General features: G+C 44.3%; 1 protein-coding gene across 1 annotated transcript in view; it reads left to right on the forward strand.

The window, feature by feature from the left end:
- Window positions 1-3833: 3833 nt before the first annotated feature.
- Window positions 3834-24653, forward strand: part of thsd7aa (thrombospondin, type I, domain containing 7Aa) — a 133337-nt gene continuing 112517 nt past the window's right edge. The window contains exons 1-4 of the mRNA XM_079368903.1: window positions 3834-3941; window positions 4625-4650; window positions 4756-4850; window positions 15643-16013. Coding sequence (XP_079225029.1) covers window positions 4822-4850; window positions 15643-16013 — 400 coding nt within the window. The 5' untranslated portion in view covers window positions 3834-3941; window positions 4625-4650; window positions 4756-4821. The remainder of the gene's footprint in view (window positions 3942-4624; window positions 4651-4755; window positions 4851-15642; window positions 16014-24653) is intronic.

Here is a 24653-nt window from a genome sequence, read left to right on the forward strand (position 1 = left end):
TCAATCTGTGGTTCTGCTTTTTATGAACCTGTTTCTGAGGTGGAGCTCATTCTGTGCAGAGAGAAGACCCCTTCATTTATCATCCTAATAGCCTATTCTCCTCTCCCCTGCTGGACAGGTCATCCTCAAACATGCCAGAGTCTCATGTTATCCCTCCCTGATTGACCTCTATTGTGCAGGCACCCTCACCAACCAGTAGGAGCTGCTAGAGCAGCAACATGGACCTGAACCCTCACCAGTTCATCACCAGTGACACGTGAATATGTGTGTTTCAAACTTTAATTGCATGGTGCTTAAAGAGGCCAAGTGAAGTCAGATCTATGATAAATCAATAAAAAAACAGTGACCCTGGAGGACTGAAGAGCCAGCCCCACTTGACATTTCTGCTTCAGTTGCATGCTGGGTAAATCAGGCAACAAATGAGAGGTCCCGCTTGATGAGTGTCCTGCTGAATAATATTTCTGCCTGTTGTGTCTCAATGCATCACGAGACACTTGCTGTGTTGACATGGACCACCGATACTCATACTCATGCTTCATGTAAATACATAAACTGGAGCAGATTCGTCCAGTGAACTAACTCTCAATCCAGTCGGGAGAGGAGGATTAGGCTGTGAAAGTGACCATCAGAAGTAACTCATCCATTCATGGGGTTACCTACCCTGCATTAAGCGTCTTGTCAAAGGAAACATTGAACATGTGGCTGAAGGTGCTGGGGAACCCCCGAATTTCCAGTTAAGACACAACCAACTCTACACATGTATACACACGTCATAATCAGATCATTTTTTTCAGCTTCCATGGTAACCATGAAGTTAGAATCCTTCGTCACAATTTTTTTAATAAAGACAAAGATATAATGCACATTTTATGGAGACTTTTCCAAAGATTGCTGACCTGATTTAACCTTTCACTAAGTGACTGAATAAAACAAGACTTTGTGAAATTCCCAGTCTAATTCATTTGCACCTCGCCGTGTTGCGTCCTCATGGTGCATCAGATCCTGTGCTGTTGGTCCCTGAGAGCTGACAGATGGTGAGTCACACACACACACGCCCAGCTTTGGCTTTTTTTAACAACATCATCATCTTTTGCAAAGTCCACCGGGGATCGGGGACCGGACGCCGGCGCTACGTGTTCAGTTGCAAACCACCCTGCTAATGGTGTTAATTTGCTTTGGAAGAATTGAATTAGTGTCCCAGTGGAGGCTGCGGCTGCGGCGACACGCAGCAGGCCGTGATGAAAGGCCTCTTCACCCACGCTGCTGTGTGTGACGGGGCTGTTTGTGCAATTACAAATCAATCAATCAACCCCAGCATGTGGATGATGAGATAAGGAAAATTAGTTAGTGCACGCGGCCTGGAGTTCTTTTAATGATGGCAGCGGGGCTCACTTTGTTAACACAGGGGATACGGAAAAATACAAATGTTTCTGAGTGAAACATTAGAGTCACATGTATTTCAAAACACTGAATGAAATACCCCAGTGCAGGAAGGAGCATGACGCCTTTTTATATTTAGGAAAGAAGAGCAATTAACTGTTGCAGTTTTTACATTAAGCCTCTTAGACACAGGTGATGTTAGAGCAGGACAGCATGAGACCAAACGTTAAAGTAAACAGCTCGCACAGCAGGACATTGTGCAATAACATCCTCTTTGATTTGCCGATCCAGCATCTGTGCACAGCTGAGCAGTCAGGCAGCAGACAAACAAATCTTTCAGGGAGTAGAAAAACAAGGCGAGGTCAGGTGTAAACAACTGCCAGGAAAAATAGGAAAACAAACCCCAGAAAACTCGTCTTTGACACAGCGGACAAAAATGAACGCCACTGAGGCAGCGCTAAAAAAATACCAGGTACTCGCTCACGAGTGAGGAAAGACTCCTTCTGTCTCGTCCACATGTCGAAGGAACATCATTACAATATTGATTGTTCTAAAACGCCAGCAGCCAGTTTGTCCTCCTTCTAACTTTAGATTCTGGTCCTGAATGGTCTGGATTTGTTTGGACCCCGCCCCACCGATTCAGAGCTGGCTAAACACTGAAGCTTCCTTGTCTTTAACATGACAAGTGCTCATCAGAGGGGGGAAACAGCTCTCTCCAAAGTTTTGAATTTAGACTTCAGTTCCCATTTTTAACCCTTGCTGTCGGAGGTACATATTGCTCCTTTAAGGAAGCCACTATTCTGTGGAAGAAGCAGAAATCTTCAGCTGTTTGTTGACCAATCCAAGGTAACTGATACTGTATATGTATATCTCAATCTTTAAAGGCCTTTCAACACACATGTTCCGTTTTTAAGACTGGCTCCAACATAAAATCCAGTTTCCCAAGATGCTGTACTCTTATTGGATGAGGAGAATTGACTTGTGTCACTAACAGAACGAATAGGCTGTGGTACTCTTGCTTTGTAGTACCCTCCTCTGGCATGAAAGACCTGTGTATGACCTCTTCTTTAACCACAGCACAGCTCGTAGTGAAGGAACACACAGTGACGTTCGCCACCGCTCTCAAAAAGAATATGTGCTGACATCAGTTCATGTTTCTGTATTCCCTCTCCAGCAGCTGTCCCTGCAGTTAAAGGACATCTTCTCCTTGTGCTTAAAGTGCTGAAGGACCTCGTCAGTCTTAACGGAGGACATGTTTTTATCTCTGTCACCGGGCCCTGTGGGCGCTGCAAACCACAGCAGGATCAGTCGTCATACACAGACAGCAAGCACGCGTCTGTCAGGAGAGCAGCGGGGACACGGCTCACCTGAGCGTTTCACCTTGTCTGCAGGGCAAAGTCGGGCGCATCAGCATGTGAGTTCTGTGTCAGGAGGATTTGTGAACAGCTCAGGACTCCTCTGTGAGCGTCGGCCAGGCTTGACATACGTGAGACGGAAATGTTTGAAATCACAGGAAGGTGAAGGAAAACGTACCTGTGGGAGAGATGCTGCAGAGACTGAGCAGATGTTGAGGTCCAATCAAAGCAGAGGAGATCCTGACAGAACAGCTGGAGCTTTCCAGGAAACACCCACAAACACACACACACACACACACACACACACACTCACACACACAATGCTATGCAGAAATAAAGTTGAGTTAAAGAACGATTAAGACATTGGAAAATCAATTGTCTTTGAATATCATAAAAAGCGTATGCAGTATTCAAACACGTATGCTTTCCTTCACAACCTCTCCACTTCTCAGCTGGTCAGTAAGTCGCCACAGCTGCTCTCTCTTTTTTGCATTTTAATGTCGTTTCACCAGAAAATTGAATTTGAGGCATCTGGCGCTGAGACGATAACTGTGTTAAGATGACAATTCAAGATATTTGTGAATGAGAACTCTAAGAAAAGTAATCGTTGTGATGTTGTCGACTAAATCAGAAAAGCAGAAAGAAGAAAAAAAGGTTTTTAAATAAAGTGTTTTATCAACCTTAAATACAACATATTCTGTAGATACTTATTCTTTGTATGTTGTTTCTTTGCAGAAACAGTGTACTGATTTTATTTCCAGATTTTAGAAATTGCTGGAATATTCAGAGGCTTCTGGAAGAGAGAGAGAGTGGGGGATGAGGGAAAAGAACCACATGGCCAACTGAAGCCTATGCCTAAGTAAAACGAAGGTCTAGTTGGGTAGAAAATAATCCTTAAAAAGCCAACAGTTTTATTTTTTGTTAATTTATAATTTTGACTTTCACAAAGAAATAAACCCTTAAAATGCCTCTTCGGTTTGTCTTGAAACGTGCAGTTACCAGGCAGACTTTCAACTCTGTGATTAGCGAAACATTACGCAAATATTTTCTAATGACAGTTAAATTGACCAATCACAGCTTCCTTTTTCAGTGGGTGGGACTTTAAGTTCCGCTAGCTGTGAGGACGTCGTAAAACTAGCTAGCTTAAAGTCGTTGCTGATGTGGCTCTGTATTCCAGTATTTAAGAGCGACAAGACCAGTCAAAGCGTAAGTTATTTAAAATATAATCTTAGTGAAGTCTTGTACGCTGTTTTTAAAGTCTGTTCAAATTTATTTTGGGGGAGACACGATGTAGAATTCCCGGACAGGTGTATCGGTGAAATGAATGACCGTGTTAACTGGTGCTCTCCGCCGAACTTGCCTGTGGTTGTCATAGTAACAGCAGCTTCTGTAAACGCAGCGTCCTCACATACACGCCTGTTTGTTTGTTTCTCGTGTTTTCTCGTTTCAACATCAACATCTTTTACTCAGCAGCAACATCCCCTGCTGTGGACAAAATACACAACTTCATTTGTATATTAAGTAAAGGCTACTAGAGCCAAACTGTCCTGCTCAAACATTTTTGATTATTACTTGATAAGTCCTACTTTCTCTAAAATTACTTAAGTATTCAAAGTTTAAATCAAGTCTCTAAACATTGTTGTGTTATTTTGTTGTTGTTGCCTCTTCAGAAAAGTCTTATATTAGTGTCTACTGTATGCGATTATTGTTAATATTAATATTTTAACAATGCATGAATGCAACCAAAAATACACATTCTGCTGTGTTTATTTAGAAAACACTGCAAACTTAAATGCTACAGATTTCCAGACTTGCAGCTTCAAAAAGTTAGAAACAATAATAAAAAAAGAACATTTAAAAACTACTTTACTTCTTTACTGATTGACCAGGGGAGGTGAAGGCCAGGCTTTACAAGGTGAGTAAACATTCACATATTTTTAAACACATATAATTATTCCTGGTGCTGATAATGCCTAACTTTCCTTTTGTTTTTCTGCTGTGTTGGCATCAATCAACCAAGACATGAACCTCTGTGACAGCTTCTCGATTTGCCTGGATGACCTGCCTGATGTGAGTGACGTTTGCAATGCAACCGTGGAGACCTGCAATTTACAGGTAAGACAACACCACTTAGACAAACCAACCGCAGAACTACACAAACACAGTTTATCGTCTTTTTTTCATCGGATTTTAGAAATTAAAAGAAAATTAATCGGCTGACTTCAGAGCAAAAGTAGCGTGGAACGAAAACATTAATAGAAATCAAAAGTACAATATTAGTCTTTTGAATGCAGTGGAGTAAAGATTAGAAGTAAAATAATAGTTAAGTAAAGTACAGATATGTCCTTACCACCGACTGGAAGTCAGCAGAAAACACGGCCACTTGATAAAGCGACACACCGGTCAGTCAGAAAAATAACTTTTTAAAAATGTTTATTTTGAAAGGTGTGGAGAAACAGCATCATATATTACACACGTTATCCCCTCTCCTCCCCTCTCGAGCTCACACATACATGCACAAAGTGGATTTGTCGGGATCAATCAAACTCCAAAACCTTCCCCCCATCCTCCCATCCCCACGGCGACCCCCACATACATCCCCAGCCCGGATCTCTCACGGAAAATAAAGACAGTAAAAACAGGCTTAGGTCTTCAAGGCTGGCCTCCATCGTTGGAGCCACGCACCGTTCAGTCTGGACTATTTTCAAGAAGAGAGTCGGCCCGGTGTCGCCAGGTCGAGGAATGTGGCGTTCGCGCTCTCAAGGCCGTCAGTCAGTAAATAACTCATCTTCTGCATGAGAAAATCATGTGAGCCTAACTCACGCTTTATGAGCCCTTTGATGGAAGCTCACGTCATTTACGTCATGAATCCTTTTTTTTCTGAAATTTAAATTGTATTAAAGAAGCACAACATTGAGAATGATCATTCACTGTTTGAATGACAGAGAGTTGAAATGATACAGACAGAAGTCTTGATTAATGTGCATGTAGAGGGTCAATGATGACCCGGACCTTTTACAAACCTCAGTTCATCATGTCTGCAGTTTGTTTTGAAGAGGCTCTCACTGATGACCCGGCTCTTTTTTTGAAGCTTGTGTGTGTTAGGGTGCAGGGGGTCCGTCCCGGTGCACGGTGGGGGGCGGGGGGGGGGAGTGATGACAGGAAAACAGCTTGATGGATATCAGCTATTACACAATGGCCTTGTGTTTGTTTGCGTGATTCCCCAGAGGTTGCTCTTATGTTGTTGATACAAGCCCGGTTAAATCCTCTTTTTGGGGGTGTTACAGACAGCCTGAAGTGGGACTTTTTGGGGCTAAAAGCAGAGCCCCCCCCCCCCCCCCCCCCCCCCACAGCTTACACCCCCTTTACCCCCCCAATCTGGTTACCGTCTCAGAGCCAACGAAGCGGAAGACAATGTCGAGCCGGGATGAGGCTAAAGGCCGGTTGCAGTCGTGGCCTCCGCCTGGCTGAACTCATTTCAGGGATGATTTGCTCTGACTGATATGAGCTGCTTGGATTACTGTTGAGTCTCTTTGTTCCTGATTTGCAGAAGGGGTCAAAACAAGCTCCTGAGAGCTTAGTGGGTCCTCGTAGTGCCCCCCCCCCCCCAAAAACACGACAGATTTAAAATTTGAGCACGGGTGCTGTTGCTCATATCTTTGTCCTGCACGCGGGTTCATCGGCTCGACTTCAGAGGTGGAGAGAATGCTGATGTGCTTCCTTTAACTCGAACAGGAAGTCTCCTTTTGTTAGAGACAAACGAGTCGGACGCTTTACAAGAAGCTTCATTCTTTGTGTTTGTGAATAACAAGAACAATTATTAGTTTTAACCGTTCGCTCACATCTTACCCTCAACCCCTCCTCTCGTCGTTTTTCTTCCTGGAGGCTGTTCCTGTTTTCTCCACTTGTAAATGTGATAATTGATTTCTGGATGGTGAAACCAACAATAGCAAACATTTCATGACATTATTAACCATTTGTTGTCTGTTCTCCGTCATTGCCACCTTGTTTCTTCATCCTGCTCTCTGTGATAACATTTGCATATTTAAATTGGATGTGCTTGGCTTGGCCCTGAAGCCCCCCCCCCCCCCCCCCACCACTACTACAACACACTCCTCACCCTAAACCCCCCCACGCGCCCTTTTTCCACACCCCCTCCGGCTAAAAGCTAAATATCCAGTGGAGATGTGTTCAAGGGAACAAGGAGAGGTGGAAAAAAAACCCCACAAAGCACAAAATAGAAGTGTGTCCAAGCAGCTGCCTGTAGATTTCTTATTCACTCGAGTTACAGTTATTCTTTTTAAAGACAACAAACAGCAAGACTCAAAGGTACAAGGAAGATGCACAGACCGCTTTAATCCGACTGCTGCAAACTGGAACGTTTCCAGCTTTTGGATCGTGAAGTTTGTGAAACTGAAGTGTAAGAATTGTACTTTAGCTCATAGAGAAGGAGCCGCTCCGTCTTGTTTGCGCGTCGTCATGGAGACAATTTGTGTGAGCTGAGAGCCAACCATCTTTCTCCATCAGTGACGTCGATCGGCACGATATCTGACACACAAATCCCGAAGCCGATATCGATGTCAGACTGAAGCGGTCCCGCCTCTGTCTGCTCACGTCTGAGGCTTCTGGTGCAGCTGATGGTTCGTGATACAGGACGTCTCTCTGTGCAGTGCAGACTTGATCTGAGGAGTCTCTAGAAGCTTCTTGAAGGACAGCGTGTCAGCACCAGCAGGGCTTAATGTTCTGCCATCCTGTCGGACATGTTGCTGCAGTGTAAGGAGAGCTCTTCAGTGAATTCAAACAGGACTCACCTCACTAAATGAAACCTCGTGTTTATGCATTAAAAACCTCCAGGTGTAAAAACACCTCATGTGTCTTTAAGGTGCATGGGTCATCACTGATCCGGAGCTTCCTGTGGTATTGTTGTAGTTCCAACATGTCTGACTCGTCATTGAAACAGGAGCAGGATGTGTTTGTGGTCGTTCAGGTAAAGCCTGGCTTTAATAATCCACCGGTCTGTTCAGAGCAAGACCCGGGTCTGACTGTCTCACATATTCAGACCACATGAGGCTTTGTGTGGGATGATGTAGGACTCGGTGGTGTCTGCATCATGAGCTCCCTCGATGACCTGATCCTGCAGGTGTGTGTGTGTGTGTGTGTGTTTGCTGAGTGCTACACAGATATCGCAGTGAAACCAGTTTACGTTTAAAAAAAACAACACAATGTCACAAACAGATTAATTGATCTGGACAGGCGAGGAGCAGCCACGCTCATGTTCAGAGGCTCGGCGGAGTCTGGTGGATTAAAAAAGAGAGACGTGACGACTCTTTCATGTTTTAAAAGACAGACAAATGGAAAACTGTCAGAGGCAAAATATGCCCCACAAAGAGCCTCTTTGTGAAATCATGTCTCTCATTCATCACTCGGCGGGGACTCTGTCAGTCCTCAGACTGGATTCACGTGTTTTGTTTCGGTCGACGTCCTTTCTGGGATTGAAGCTGGTGCGTTTTCTCGCAGCCAATCACGGCGCACAGGTGAGTTTAGGAGTGGGTGCAATTCAGCGATTGGACACGATTCAAACCAGCAAATATGACGGACGTCGACTTAGGGGCAAAGAAAAAGAAACTATAATCACAGTGAGGAGAAAAACCACTGAGATAAATCATGTCAGAAATGAAGGATTAACCTGTAGTTGGCCTTTTCCCCTCACACAGCGTGTTGGCCTGCTTTCTGCTGGACAGCCACGTTCCCTTACACCGCTGGTTAGCTCCTGCTAGCACGTGCTAGCTTCCAGTCTGCTGTAGGTGCAAAGAGTGAGAGTGGACCGGTCACACTCAGAGTTTACATGTCAGCTGTAACAGCCCGTATGACAGCCCGTTTCTCAGCCGATAGCCAGTCCCTCCAGGATTTTGCAGACTTTTTGGGGGGATTGTTTCAGCCTAAAATGCCTGATGTCGGTCAGCTTTTCCCCAAAAAAAATGCAGTGCATGTTGCGATGTTTTTAGCTGTTTTTCAGGAAAACTATTTTGATTGTTCAAATTTGCAGAAAAGTTGCGGTGATTGGACAAAATTGCACGGTTGCCCAGAAATCGCAGGGGATTGGTGGAATTTGCTTGAATTGTTGCGATCGCAACGCGGCGACTTCCTGGATGGACCGGATAGCTTTCAAACGTTCTTCTTCTTCCTGTTGGGAAATGAAACATGCAAACACAGAGCCCAGGTTTAAAAACGCTCCCACGTACGTTTACACAGAGAAGCTGATTCTCCACCGTGTTTTGATCGATCTCTCAATAGGAAACACTCCCATGTTGTACAAGTGATTCAGTCTTTTGTTTCTCTCCTGAGCTCGACTGTACAACTGGAGAGAGAGAGAGAGAATAAAGATGGTAAAGTAAGTATAAAGCCCTCCTCTAATTCGCAGCCTGGTGTTATGGCAGCAGCTGAGTTATGATGATGCTCTTCTAATGGAGACGGTAATAACTCTTTTATGTGCGCCTGCAGGCTTTTATTACATGGCTCCATGTGATATGCTCACTTCCAGGCACAGTGCACATAGCTGGTGGGATGAGTGCTTTGCTTGAAACACTGGAATTAATGTGTAGTGCTGGATCTGCATTAGCTGTGATTTGCCTTTTTTGTTTTGTTGGTGCCTGTTGATCAGAAACCATCAGAGAGGAGGATGTATCGCCTTCTTCATTACTGAGCCTGGATCTGCTCTTCATATACAGCCTTATTATTCAAATACACCCCCCCCCCTCTTTTCTGACATCTCTACATGTTTATCTCTGCCGCCTTCCTCGCTCTCTCTCTGCTCATCATCGCCCTACCTGATGTGTCTCCGTGGAGCTCTGTGATATCCTTGTTGAATTGATGCATAGCATTAGAGGTGGGCGATATGACTTCAAGTGCATTTCCTCCCCCCGGATGTGTTGTGTGTGCTTTGTGCAGTGATGCTAATATATGACAGTTTTACAGAATGAGTGACCCGGCATATGAACCCATATCTGCTCCTCTCCTGTGTGTGTGTGTGTGTGTGTGTGTGTGTGTGTGTGTGTGTGTGTGTGTGTGCATGAAACCACAGAAACAGGTCTCATATTCTTCTGGTTTTATTTGCTCTGTAGTGTGTTTGCAGGTGTCTTCTGCATGTTTAGACAAATCTACGTGCTAAAATTCAAAGTCTGCAGAAACGCTGCTTCTCCTACTTCCTCCTGTTAGCATGAAACGCTCGGCCCCTCGTTGAAAACGGGTTTGAACATTACTTCAGCAGACACATAAAATAGATCTGAAGCCTTAATATGGGAGCTTTAAGATTGAGAGGTGTGTTTACTGTTTACCTGCTGCTGAAAACATCACACGTCCTTTTATAATAAAACGAGACTTTTATTGTGAAAGATTTGATTTGTAAGAATGAATGTGTTTATCGTCTCTTTGTTTCATGTAAGACGAGCTGTCGTAGTGAATGCTGTGTACGACATCTTTCATCGGGGCCCCTCCGTGATACTTGGTGGGCTTGTAGGAAATACTCAAATCTAAAGCTCTCCTTTTTTTTAATTATTTATTTATTTTATTTAAGCTTTATTTTACTAGGTAATTAACTTAAAACTCTACAAACATCAGGAAAAAAACAAATAAAAAGTCTTTTTTTAAAGCAGAATCTGAATCACAGACACTTTCTGAATCAATCTTTGGACGGGTCGCTTTGCATTTCACTCCTTGTTTGCAGGAATCTTAAACCAAAGGCAGCTGCTAAACTCTTTCATCCTCACATGGCTTTTTAAGTCTCAGTTAATCTATCATTATGATACATTACAATCTAAGATTATAATCTTCTTTACGGTCTTGTTAAACAAATGCAGATCTGCTGTCTTTGCCCTTCTCATTACCGGTATCTGTTTGTCGTCTTAAACGCAGCAGCAGCTGTAATCCCACCCGGCAGATTCCAACTAATCAGGGTCAGATTCAAGCCCCTTAGAGCCCCCATAAGCCCCGCCATCCCGCTAACCTTGCTTTCTCCGTCGCCCTCCTCGAGGTGACCGGTGCCACTTGCACAACCTGTCGTAGCAAATGTGCTGAAGGGCAGAGGGGAGTGTGTGAAGACGCTCTCCTGGACAGGAAGTGCCACACACACACAGTGGAAGCAGCTCGGACGATCATTAAACCTCTGATGCGGATTTCAGTCTGCTCGTCTCATTATCTGAAAATTGGATTTATTCTCTCTGTTTCAGCGAAGTACGAGTCACGTCAGGATACCACTCTTTCATCCCGCACTGTGTCCGACCGTAGCGTCGTCGAGGACTTTCATAGATGTTTGCACAAACAGCCAGCCGCCGTTAAAGGACGCTTTCACACAAACACAAAACTTCCCAACATGTTTTTTTTTATTTTTTAATTTCACTTCAACTTTAACAGGATTCGTTCACCATTCACCAAACTCACGATATGAAATGAGACAAACGATGAGTGAAACAGATTCCATGTTTTTAATTCTCTTATTATCCCTTTATAGGGCAAGTGACTATTTTTGGTAATTTCCACAAACATTACATATGGCCACCCTTCTGCACCTCAGTAAGGTGGAGAAGCATGTGATCCTCCCTCAGCCAATCAGAAGAGAGCACCCTACGTCACTGATCCTGCTACTGTAGCATTTAAACCAAATATGGTAACTTTATGACACTTCATATTAAAACAGATATAAAGTTCTGTTCTGTCCCTGAATAACATGATGAGGTTGAATGTTTGAATTTCTAAGTATTTCAATGAGCGCCCTGTAAAGGGTTAAGCGGAGGTGATTGGAGCTTCTCATAGAGGTGACGATTAAACGCTGCATCATGCTGGTTTGTGTAGTTCCTCGTCTTCTTGTAATAAGCTTACACAGTTTTTTTTGTCTTTTCTTTTCTTCTCTCCTCTTTTTTTTGTCTTGAATCAAAAAATGTTTCCACACCTCTGATTTTAAACTCAATTTATAAACCTTTCTCTGCAGCTCCTGACGCTCATCTTATTACTGAGATTCATTTTAGCACCAGTGTAAACCTCGACACCTTTACATCCGTAGTTTGTCATGCAGAGCTGTGCATGTTTGAATAACTAACAGTCTGCCTGAAGTTTTCCGGGGTGAATACTGTATGTAAACACGTCTTCACTCAGACCTCTTGATTCTGGCTCCCATGTGGATCCTAACAAAAGCAACAGGCCAGCTGGGGAGTCAGGAGGCCCCATGCAGCACGGTCACTGCTGGGTGAATTTGTCGCGGGGTCCGCGTGGAGCAGCAGGTGAAAAGTTCCTTTATTAGGCTAATGGCTGTGAAATGACTGAAGGGGCCCGGGGAGACTGGAGAGGACGTGTACTGTGACCGAGACTCTCGGGGTGTCGAGGTGCTCGGGGGGGCCTGCTTGGTTTGAAAAGTGAAGCCAGTGTTAAAATGCCTTTATCATGCAATCTTCCTAATGCCCAGCAGGGTTCACTTAAATGGTTGCAATGAGAAGTCTGATTCTATAGAAAGCTACAAGAAAGTGTTTGCACTGCTTGGTTAATTAACTCTTTCAGTTTAAATAATGACTTTTAGGTCTCAATCTTTCGTCCCATTTGGAGTCAAAGATGACAAAAAAATCCAATCCAGAATTTTTATTTTGTTCGAAAACACTCTGAGGAGTTGGAAGCAAGTTTGGCTTTAAGATACTTTTTTGCCAGCCAAAATAATCAAAGATATTGGTACTAGCACCTCTCTAAACCGAGCATATATCCTGGACGTTGGTCTCAGAGGAGGCCCGAGAAGCCAAACGACAGAGGGCGCCATTTTAGAAATATTGACTCCACTTAACTTTGGTTCCATCTAGGAACAGAAAAAGAGGCGGAGCCAAGGAGAACCTGTCTCAGCCACACCCCCTCTCACATAAATAAACAATCACTCACACATTTTTAACCAATAGAGTAACTGGCTGTTTATTCCTCTGATGATGTCAGCACCAGGCTGTAAACATGTTTATATCTGCTGTAAATACATATGGCTGCTTTAATATAGGACTTCACACTTCTGCAGCCAGCCTCAAGATGAAACTGGAGGAACTGCAGTTTTTAGCTCTTCCACCCAGGAAGTTACCTCGCTTGCTCCAAACAAGCTAGCGCTACCTTTATCTGCTAACTAAGAGTTAGCGATCCCTGCCTTCCTCCAACTTCACCCTATCATCCAAACACGGTCAGTACTGGCTTTAAAAAAACAACTGCACTCGAAACATTTGTCTGGAAAACCATGAGGCAGCGCCCCCCAGTGGCCATGTACACCACGCAGCCTGTGGTTTAAAACAACAGCTGGACAGTTTGCTGATCAGTCACAGCCGCGGTTAGACAGAAGAATGTCTCACTTTGAAAAGAAACGAGAGATCAAGTGTCGAGTGTGAGGAGCAACATACTCTACAGCCTGAGAAATGTAGAAATGAATCAAATAAATCCCACGGCGTGATGACTGACAGTGTCCATTTGATTTACTGACCCACCTGCCGCTGATCAAATTTATGATCTGCTTTCATTGAGTGCAGTGGCCCACTCTCATGAATAACAAGCAGCTCGTCTAACCGAGCAGGGAATCTGTGACTTGAACATCATGCAAGGTTAAACTGGTCAAACCACACACATGGAGGATTTCTCAGTACTTGGATCCTTTCTGAGAATTATTACTATTTAACATTTGTAGATAAATACAACAGATTGGGCAAAATACCTGATGATCAATGATATTACATTTTCAGTGTCCATTGTTTTTGCTTACTTTCAACCGGAGCCCCATGATTAATCAACCAGCCGATATTATCGAGAAACTATCGGTATCGACTCTTTCTATCGCTGATCTGATGTGATATTATTTGATTTCTTTACCAGTCAAACAGACTTTAGTTTCAGTATTATTGTGTGACACGAGCAGGTCTCTTTCACCAGCAGAGGGCGCCATATGGACTACAACGAGCGTTATCAGTCTCCAGAGTGTCGAGCGGTGATGTACCTACACGCGTTGTTACTTTCCATCTTGTTGTCATTATAAATATCTTATATAAGTGTTTGACACCTGCATTTAAAGATGACATATTCAGTATCTTTCCATCACTATTGATCGAATGTTGATCTAAAAAAAGCTAACGGCCGATATTTAGTTTTTTCGCCAATATCGATATCGGCAAAAATCGCATATCGGTCGGACTCTACTTTTTACCAAGAAATTGACACCAATGCTGAATTCATTGTGTATAAGCACAAGTACACGTGTGCACTACACAATCATGCCAGTTAACTGTTCCAATAACACACACACACACACACACACACACACACACACACACACACACGTCTTGTATAAAAGAATAAAGGGCCATTAGTTTCCATGTTTTCCTCTTTGAAAATGGTGAATGTAAGATGTGATTATTAATGCGTGCATAAACACTCTCCTCGAGTCCTCGCTGGCGGTCTTCAGCCTCCTGACAAACAGCGCCAACGAGACCGCTTGCAGTCCAATCAGCCATGGCCTTTAATAAGTATAACTCTAACACAGATGAGTGTGTGCAGATAAAGACGTGAACTACTGAGATCAGAACTCTTTCTGAATCACGCTGCACAAAAAGGGCTTTTTTTAATAATAATGGGATTTCTTAACCTCACAGATTTCTTTGCTTCTTCTTCACTGGCTGCATTTTTTTTAACTTGGGAGGTTGCAAAAGAAGAGATTAAAATTCAACAACAGCGCGTTACTCATGCTGCAGACTCTGAAGAAATGATGGGACTTGTCCAGATGAATTATTCTGAATTTTGTCCCCAGCCTGACCTCGACCACGTGACTTCGCCGTGACCTCGACCAAAATGCCTCCGAGTTGAGCTGGCTGTTTCAGGATCTGTTTACTCATGCACTTAGTTTGGTGCAGTCGGATGCTTGGAAGATTCTGGGTGCAGGAACTTGATGTTTCACGCTGACACATAGAAACCCGCTTGAGTTGGCAGCAAGTTAATATTTGTCCTCAAAATAAAATCTCATTTTTTTTCTTCTTCTAAAAAAGTTTTCTATAAATCTGTTTGTGTCCATTAACAGTAACTTTACTGCTGGGAGCGCTCACGACCTCAGTTTCAGAGAGCTTTAACTGGGCGCTTATGGTTGCTAGGTTACGAAAGTTAACGTCCCATGGGTGCGACCTCGCTGGGTCGCTTTTAAAACAGTTCTGTACAAACTGGAAATGAGCCTCTTAGTTTCTCTTCCACCATCGCCGATGGCAAAGCGGATATCAGATGTCCCGCCCCTTCTTGGTTTTGATTGGTTGGTGAAGGAGAAGGGTCATTGACGATGGCAGCAGCGTACAAATAATTGAATTATTTTCAACCTGGCGGCGCAGTGACAAAAAAGGCCTGATGCAGAGGGCGTTTTTATGCTCTGGATACAGCAGCCATCAACAGACACACAGGCCCTTAAAAAGTACTGTGAGGGTCATTAAAATCAATGGAGAAAGACACGAGGGACATCTGCTTGGTTTCATCGATTGATTATTAAAGTTTTATTGAAGATATTTTGGCGAGTCAAGAAACACAGAACCACATATTACAAATCTATATTTCCACCATCAGCGCTCCACCTGACCAATCCAGCTGCATACTTCTAACAGAGTGTGGACCAGCTTCACTGAGCCCTTTGAAAAGAGGATGAGAGACGAGTAGCAGGGAGGGAGGGTGAGAGAGTGGGCGTGTGTGCATGTGTTTGTGTGTGCAACGGAGAGAGAGAGAGAGAGAGAGAGAGAGAGAGAGAGAGAGAGAATAGAGGGAGGGAGGGAGGCGCTGCATCAAGCCGGCATACAGCAGCAGCAGCAGCAGCAGGCTGGGCTTGGGGATCTATTGTTCCCTGTTTTATTACTGCCAGACCGTGTTGTCTCTCATTAAGGTTTCAGGAGAGAAAGAGAAACGGAGAGGACGAGGAGAGCAAGCGGACACACTCAGCGCCCGTTCGCCACGGGGATTACTTCTTCTTGGACGCATTGGTGTGGACAAAGCAGAAGGAGAAAACACACACTGAAGAGTCCAGCGCTCTACCTCGTGGCCAGGCTTGTTTTTTTTTATTCCACTGCATTGGGAACTACAGTACTCCCCGTGTGGTGGCCATGGGGCTGGCCGGCAGAGCCGTGGGGACGCTGGGGGTCTCGAGAGGGGCACCGCTCCTCTCTCTCTGCAGGATAGCGCTGCTCTTTCTCTGCGTCTGGGAGCTGGATGCTCAAACCGCTGTGGAAACTAAACCTCTGTACATCTGGCAAACAGGTACGACCCGCTCTACTCTTTCCTTTTTTTTTTTCGGGCTCTGATTCTGGAGATGCTGATGTCCCATCCTCGACTCCTTCTGCGGCATTGATGCAATATTAACATGCAAATGTTTGTGCAGGGGAGCCAGTGAACTTGCTTAAAGTGTTCTTCTTTGTGGCTTTTGATCGATCACATTTCATCAAACCAACTCTGATTTAGAGCAAAAGTTTCCCCCTCGTCTTTGCATGTGGCAGAGGTTGATGCATTGGAGCCATCTTGCTGCTGTGTAGTGTGGTAAGATATTTACTGCAGTCCCTGAGGTGAAGGTCTCAGTGCCCCCAGACTCGGGTGAGAGGAGCGGCGCTGTGCTGGCTGTCCTCTGGCTGCGCTCGCCCCGTCCTGGGCTGAGGCAGCTGGGGATCCTCAGCTGCCCCGCGCTGCCTCCGAGCTCATTTATCACAGTTTGACATGTGTGCGATTGATGAAAAGGTGTGTGCACTGTAGCTGCATGTGGCTCCTTTATGAGTGTGTGTGTGTGTGTGTGTGTGTGTGTGTGTGTGTGTGTCGGGAGGGGGGGGGGGGCGAGCATGCTGCAGAGCTGCCAGTTGAAGCCCTCTGTAGTATTTTGGTGCTGATGCAGGTGTTCGATGTGTGTTAAAGCCCCTCGGTGGTGTGTGTTAATGAGTACAGTAGGCCGCTGTTGTTTTGGGTGGAGCCTCTCACCGGTCGAGGCTCGTTCACTGTGAGAGAGCAGCACATGGTCAGATGCACACAATACTGATGAACGGTCCAGGAGGCAGTGGGGGGGGGGAAGGAATGATGGGAAAAGGAGTAAGGGGGATGGACCCCCTCTGCACACACACACACACACACACACACACAGACACACACACCCATCGGGACAGGAGTGCCCTTTGGATGCAGCTGGAGATCAATGTTCTCTTTCTCTACTGTCTCATCTCTCTGTGTTTCCCTGGATCAATGTACTGGTTTCACTGGGATACTGCAAACCCCCCCCCTCCACCCCCCCCCACCCTCAGCACTGGGAGCGGATCAATGGGTACAGCTCAGTCTGTACGGGATCAATGCCGGCTCTGGGCGGAGTCTAAAATGTAATCTATACTTGTTATTAATCCGTCTTCAGGACGCTTTTAGGGACGGAGTGAAATGAATCTGCTCATCGAGCGCCGACAAATCAACACAGAAACACTTCCCTTATTGGATACTCGATACCTTCCCAATACTGCGTGTTTTCTAGAACCATAAAATCTCCATTAGGTTAATGATCGATGAGATCAATAAGTAGCGTACCCTTAAAAAAAAAAAGTTCAGTCATAAATCTAAACAGAAAAGAGAGAGAGTCTTCATCGCACGTTTGCGAGTACGCTGCCATTTTTCAAAATAAAAACAAGAAATGCCCAACAAACGTTTGGCGCCTTGGACCTCTGTAGGCGTGTTATTGAAACAGGTGTCGACGTCTTTTATTTTGAAGGGTTAACGTTGAGGTGTAAAATGGGGACATTTTATTCTATGTTGACTCTTATCTCAGTTAAATGTTTTAGCATAGCTGCACTGTCGTTCATTTGAATTGCCCCCCGGGGACAAATAAAGTTTTTTGAATTTGAAAATGATGTTATTCTGACAATCTGTTAAATATGTTGAAAAACAGTGAGAAGATAGTACATTCATTTCTCTGCTTCTTCTAAGTGTCTTTGTGCTGATTGGACTGAATATTAAAGTGGGCGGGGCCTGATAACTGTACGTTACAGGGCAGCTCGATTGATCTCGATTATCTTGTTTTCTTATCGTACGCGCTGACTCTCAGCTGACTGTAGGTGTGAGTGTGGATCTGTTCGTTGATGTTCATCAGTTAGAAGTGGACGTTGCACCGTGAGCCTGCGAAGCTAAAAGACGACTCGTCTGGTCACCCGGAGACTGGGAGTCACCACTCGACTGGATTCATGACTCAAAGTCTCGTTCTGACTGAGTCCATACTTCAGGATGGAGTCCAGACTGGCTGCTCTTCTTGGCATTTCACAGAGTTAAAGATCGATCTTCAGAAGTTATGAATCCCGACTCTACGCACCATCTCGATTTATTCACTGAACAAATATCCTCACTTCCAGCTGGATGTTGGGAAATGAAGCTCAAATGATTGTGACTTGATTTGAACACACTTGTACGACCTGAGTGGCGGTGACATGGCGACATGCATCACATGTGAAGCAACGAAACTCAGCTGATAAAAAATTCCTGTTTTTCTTGACTTTTTGGCTGCAGCTGATCGGACACAGCAGCTCGAAAGTTTAATTGATGAAGCGACGTCGTCAGACTTCTAGAAAAGCAATCTGAGTGTTATATCCATCAGTCGTGCAGCTTTTGGCTTCTCTGGCACGCGTTAGCAAAGCGCAACAATTAGCCTCCACTTTATAATGCATGAACGCCTGAGTGTCAGCGGACGGTAAAAACAGACTCCTGAACTTCCAGAAGCTAAAAGTCGGACGTGTTATTTCCCCGCAGAGCATCAGAGTTCACATGCTGCCGTCACACGAGTCCAAACGCAGCCTTTTCTGCCTGTCATCACACTGACTGTATCAAAACACATCAAAGCTGGACAAATAATTAAAGAACAAATATAAAGTCGTAACTTCCCACTTTTTGTTCGCCACTCTGTTTTTTTTTCTTTTCTACGCCGAAAGCTGCAAAATAAAAGCAGAGTTCTAGGAATATTTAATTGCCGTTTCCTATTTTCCCCGTCCGATGGGAGTGAAATTTAGCAGAGGAGGGAAACACAGAGCTTGTTAGCTCTGCAAGTATTCAGAGCCAAAACCTACATTCATAATGAATGTAAGATTTCTGCTCATGAGGCAGAACTCTCTCTCTCTCTCTCTCTCTCTCTCTCTCTCTCTGTTGTTGAACCTTTCACAGGAGGATTTTGGTTCCTTCTCCTCACTGCTGTTATTGTTTACTGGCTGCATTGTTCACACCCTGTGCAGAGGAATGGAAATCCTGAGGTATTATGTGCCGTACCTCCCACCGAGATAAAGCAGGGGAGGAGATTAAGGGTAGAGAAACCAGAGCAGATTGGCCAGACAAAGTTAACCTAGATACAGTATAGACATGTTTATGTGTGTCTCCTCTTGGCTTAAGTGTGTTGCCACTTGGCTCCCTGGTGCCAGATTGGCTCGCTCTCTGCACCGTGGCGCCGACGGATGCCTGATGATCTTTTTGCTGCATGATGTTGGCGCGCTCGACTCTTTTGATGTGACAGTTCTGGTGCGAGCTTGTTTTCTTTCCTCTCAGAGCTGAGACGCCTCCCCACGTGCTCAAAACAACAATGCAGGATTTTTGTTGTTCTGAGCACGTTAGCGCCTCTCGTCTGTAAGGGAATGAGAAGTCTGCCACGTCTTGGAAAGGGAGGTTCATAAGGGGAGTCTTATTTATATCTTTGCAGTAGCTAAATCCAGGCCTCTGGTGTGGATGGGCGGCAGTAATCAGCCACTGGTGGGTTCTGAAGAAGCTGCTGTTCCCAGCAATAACAGGCGAAAGTGGCGAGGGAATGAGTCTTATTCCACTGGATGCACGGCGGAAATATGAGAATTTAATCCATTTAATCATCCCCCGTGGATTAGCACAAAGCTGATGTGTAACCAGGCCAAAGATGCCACATGAAACAAACAGATGAGTCATGTGTTTCCCATCAGGCCCCTGCACTACCTGCATATGTGCTGAAGTTTAACACAGCGTGCAGGCTGGCAGCGGGCGCCATGTCTTTTGGCTAAAAGTCTGGCTGGTATTATGTCAGTGTTTGGAGCGCAGAAGCCACAGACAGAAGGTCGGGGATTAGATTCCTGGTCCTCTCTGACAGCAGTTTGACTCGTGCTCCGACTTGGCCTCCCTCGTTCTACTCGAACAAATCCTCTCAAAATGTGTTTTCATAAACTCCAAGAGCAGCTCGTGTTTGAATTAGATTTACAGAACAAGAATCTATGCTGTGATTGTTGTTGATGGATCTTAAGTTATTAGAGAAACCTGCTGAGGGAACGTTTGACTGGATGGATCCGTTTCCTCCAACGAGCAGATTTGTAATAATAACTGTATACTCTGTTTTCACTGTAATTATCCTTTTAAAAAAACAACCCATGTTAAACACATGTGAAAGAATTACTGCTTGTCTTATGGACGCTCTGGTTTCTTAAAGCTCTGATCAGGATACTTTAAGATCATCTTCATTATTATCAATTGAAGAACAGCTGGACATTTTTTTTTATCACTGTCAAAGTCATCGAGGTTTCAGAAACGCTGCAAACTTTACAAGAAAGAATAAAGTCCAAAGATGTTTGTGCACTTCAGTCTGGGTACGCCAGCTTCTGTCTCTCCTCCGTCACTGATGCCGACAAAGTGGATATGTGAAGTCTTCTGATCCTGATACTGATCGATCGGTGAGGGAGGAGTGACGAAGACGAGCTGTTCCAAACGTGAGGACAAGATCGGACAAACGTCACGGACGCCTCGCAGAGTAGCAGGGACAGAAGTTACGACGCACGGCCTCAACAAAGCAACATCCAGACGTTCAGATTTTATCTCTGCACATGCACTCTAATAAACTTGTTAGAAATAAAATCATGTTCTCCCAGCAGTTCTGAGAACATGAAGTGTGTGTAGAGATGCAGGGCTGCACAAGGAGAGAGGCAGAATCAGAATCATGTTCAGAGCCGGGAGAAAGAGACAAAGAGCGATCCTCTCCAGCTGCACTGATCTTTGCTTTTGGACAAAAAGCTGATTCATGTCAGTGGCTCAGTAGTGAGTGTTGTGTTTACTTCCAGGGTGAACTTAAAGGTCTTCTTCAAGAAGCCGTCGGGTTTACAGCGAGGCGCTTAACACTCCTTGGTACGGAGCGGGACAACAAAGGTCTCTGCAGGGACGGACGAACCGGAGAGATGAGCCATGCTAATTAGAGGGGCTGTCCGCCTGTCCGGACCCAGTTAGCTTCAGGAAGACACGATGAATGGAGGCCTTTTTGGCGTGTGTGTAAACCGCACACACACACACACACACACACACACAGAGAAGACAACACAGTGTCTCTGTGTTGTTGGGGCCGTCTGTCACAGATGCCCGTGTCCGTGTGGTGCACAATAGAAAGAGGGAGATTCACCTCCAGACACATGGCCACTTCTTTGTTCCCCCTCTGATGTCATCAGCCCCCCCCCCCCCCTCCATTAAACACCAACCCCTCCCTCTCTCAAGGTGAACTTTGACCTCAGAGCTGAGAGGGGTCTCGTGAGGGCATCAGTAGTGACAAGGAGGCGGGGTGGGGGGTAAAATCAAGCAGCTTCTCCAGATCAAGTGTCAAGTGCTCCATTCAGCCGTTTACACCAGAAAATTAAATCAGCGTCCGGCCGAGGTCGACCCATTTAAAGACACGGAGATAAAAAATACTTGGACTTTCTCATGAGGGATACATCATTCATACACAGCGTAATCTTGTCGATTGTGAAAGTACAGAAGCATAAATGTTGGTCAGTGAATATATGGGGAGCAAGAATTGGACGATGAAACATGAATCCCTTTTCTGTCTGTGCCCACAGAAGGAGGTCTACAACTGTGATGTGATTAGCCTAGCTTAGCATCCAGACTGTAAACAAAATACCTGCTAGTCTGCATCACTGCAGAAAAAAATCTTTAATTCCAGTAATCTTTCGTTGGTTATATTTTTATCTGCAGCTTTACTGAAGTTCGACAGCGGTCGTTACAGTCCCTGAAGCCCTCGCAGGGAGAGCATCGGAGAAAAGCCGATTTTTAACCTGAATCTGCTTCACTCAGCGTTTTTTTTTTTTTTAATCACTGTGTCTGTTTGTTTGGGAGACAAGGGGAGACCTCTGAGGATAATTCTGCTCAAAGGGATAAACAAAGATAATTTTAGATCTTGTTGCTCCTGCTTTTGCTTCGTGTACAATGACAGGCTTTAAAATCTAAATGAAGAGATTTAACTGGCAGAATGCGATTGACCTGATAGACTGAGGAGCAGATCATGGTAAATATATTGAAGCATCTGTTGGGAGAATTTTCCCTCTTACCTCCTGTCGTTGTGCAAACATGACTGTTGTCTCTCAGAATACGTTGTAAAAGCGTGCATGATGTTGTTGCACAAAGCCGCAGATGTAGAAGTTTGAGCTCTGACTCTAAAGACAAAGGTCCAGGTCTGCAGCACTTTATCTGAATTGACTTCACGACTTCTTGATGATTTTTTTGGTCTTTTTGCTGTTATTGATTGGACAGCTGATAAGAGACAGGAAATGTTTGGAGGGGAGTCTAGAGAAAACATGCACCAAAGAGCCGAGGAGTCGAAACCTGCAGCCGACCTGTGAAGCAGACCTGCGTCAGGGACTGAAGGACTGCCGTGTTCCTGCACGGGACGCCATCCAGACAATCGACTTTACTTTCCCATTTAATAAAGTTATATAATTTCTGAATATTTCTCCAACCACGACGACTTAGTTACAGCTTCAGTCATCTCATAAAAAGACCTCCGATCAAAAACACTTTGCTGGAGGGTTTAAAAAGAGCTGTCGTTTTGAGACCAAATTTTGCTGTGATATCTGATTTCCTAACCAGTTCAATGAACAATTGAGTTAATGACAGGTATAAAGGTAAATAAAAAAAATTTTTTTTTTTTAACGAAAACCGTCTGAATTGAGCCCCATTTATTCTCAATTGTCTGCAGGTAAACAATGTAATCAGGTTAGCCTTGTGAGGCTAATCTTAGCCGTGCTAGCACCACCGGTCTTTGTTCCTCACTGCGTCTTAACATCCACATGTCCGTGCTAAATGTGCTTACACATCGCTCCGGTCGATAATCCAGTTTCACCTGAGACAGCTTGCACACAACTTGATCTCCCGTTTGTTAAATTAACCGACAGCCAGTCTATCTCTACAGCCCCAGCTAGTGGTGGGATTGTGGGCCAAAATGTTAATAATTAAAGGGATACTTCACCCATTTGCATGAAGCTGTGTATCATTAGAAACATGATAGTAGTGTTGAACGGTCATGAATCCAGCCCTCATTTTGCCCTGAGACGAGAAAAATATGTTTTTCTTTGTTTGAAAGTTTTCTTCATGTGATGCAAAAAGCGTCATATTGCATCACATGAAGAAAACTTCCAAATGGGTGAAGTATCCCTTTAATTTAATCGACTATAATTCTGGTGGCACCTAGCAAGGGCGACAACGTTCAGTCTTCATTTTCACAAGACTCAGAATACAAAACTGATCAACTGACGATAAACAACCTTGTTTCCTGTTTGCTTAAAATGTCTGACTGTAACTCTGCAGCATGTGCAGCGTTGTGGGATGAGAAACCTGTTATTCTCTCTCTTTGGAGAGCCACTGATGTGGAGCACCCTTTACAACGAAAACATATGGATGTTCACAAATGATTTAAAAGGCGTTTGTTGTTGTGAAGGGACACTCGAGTGTCAGATTGGCTGATGCAGACGGAGCTGGAGGAGTGTCATCAAGGCTTAATGGAGGCGGGTGAAATTATTTCATTTTTTTCCTGGGATTCATCAAGTGCCAAATTGCAGCCATTATTCAGAGCAGGTTTGAATCCAGCTGTTCTATTCGGCCTGGCAAACCGCCCCAGGTGGAGGAGGGATGTGTGTGTGTGTGTGTGTGTGTGTGTGTTCAAACCATCATGCAAACAGATCTCAGTGCTGTGTCTTTGTCTCTTTTCTCTGCCGTCTGTATTCAACCCTGTTATCACCATTACATTAACACACTTTTATTTATTTACCGTATCAACATGACGCTTGTCTTTCACTGACATCATGCTCAGAGTGAGAAGCTCAAAATGAGATCACATCAGAAAAACACCAAAGGAAAGGGAAATAGTCTAGCATGGATGTGATTGAATGTTAATGTTAACAGTTAGCTAACAGTTGGGAACGGTCTAATATTTACAAGGTGAGGTCGTCTCGCTAAAGTTAGCATAAGCTAAGCAGGGGGCATAATGCTAACTTGACACCATAGTAAAGAATAAACCTTTTCCATTTTAGGCTAATCTAGCAAGGCATGGTTAGCATTCAGCTAATTATCTAGCTAGTGGCTAAATGCTAACATGTGCCCTTGTTCTTCAGTTGATAGCTGGTTATTTCATATAATTATATTTGAAAGACAGCTGGTAGATTTCCAGTTGTATCGTTTTACACTTTTCAAAAGGTAATGTTAGCATTGAGCTAATTTATAGGTAGCATTTACTTTCTCCAGGAAATGGCTGAATGCTAACATTGCCTATTAGCCATGGTAGGTAGAGTTTCTTGTATTTTTAACCTAATATGTGTCCATTCAGATTGACTCTGTTTAAATGGTAATTATTTATCAAGCCTCCTGTAGTATCACAGATGTGGATGCTGTTTATTTTAGCTTCCCGCCCAGAGTTTGATGGCTGTGTAAATATGCTCAATTTCTCCTTCCCTTGTTTTCTTACTTGATAAGTTAAAAAAAACAAAAAACAAGAATGTATAATCAGGTATTTTAAAACCGTCAGCGCCCTCACAAAAGCTGGATGACACCCCATGTCACACCCACCTCCCTGCAATTTTATGCTTTCTTTTATTTCCGTCTTACTATCAGCATGCACACACACACTAACGCACA

This window comes from Symphodus melops (assembly GCF_947650265.1).
Source record: "Symphodus melops genome assembly, chromosome: 18".
In the NCBI taxonomy this organism is placed as follows: domain Eukaryota; kingdom Metazoa; phylum Chordata; class Actinopteri; order Labriformes; family Labridae; genus Symphodus; species Symphodus melops.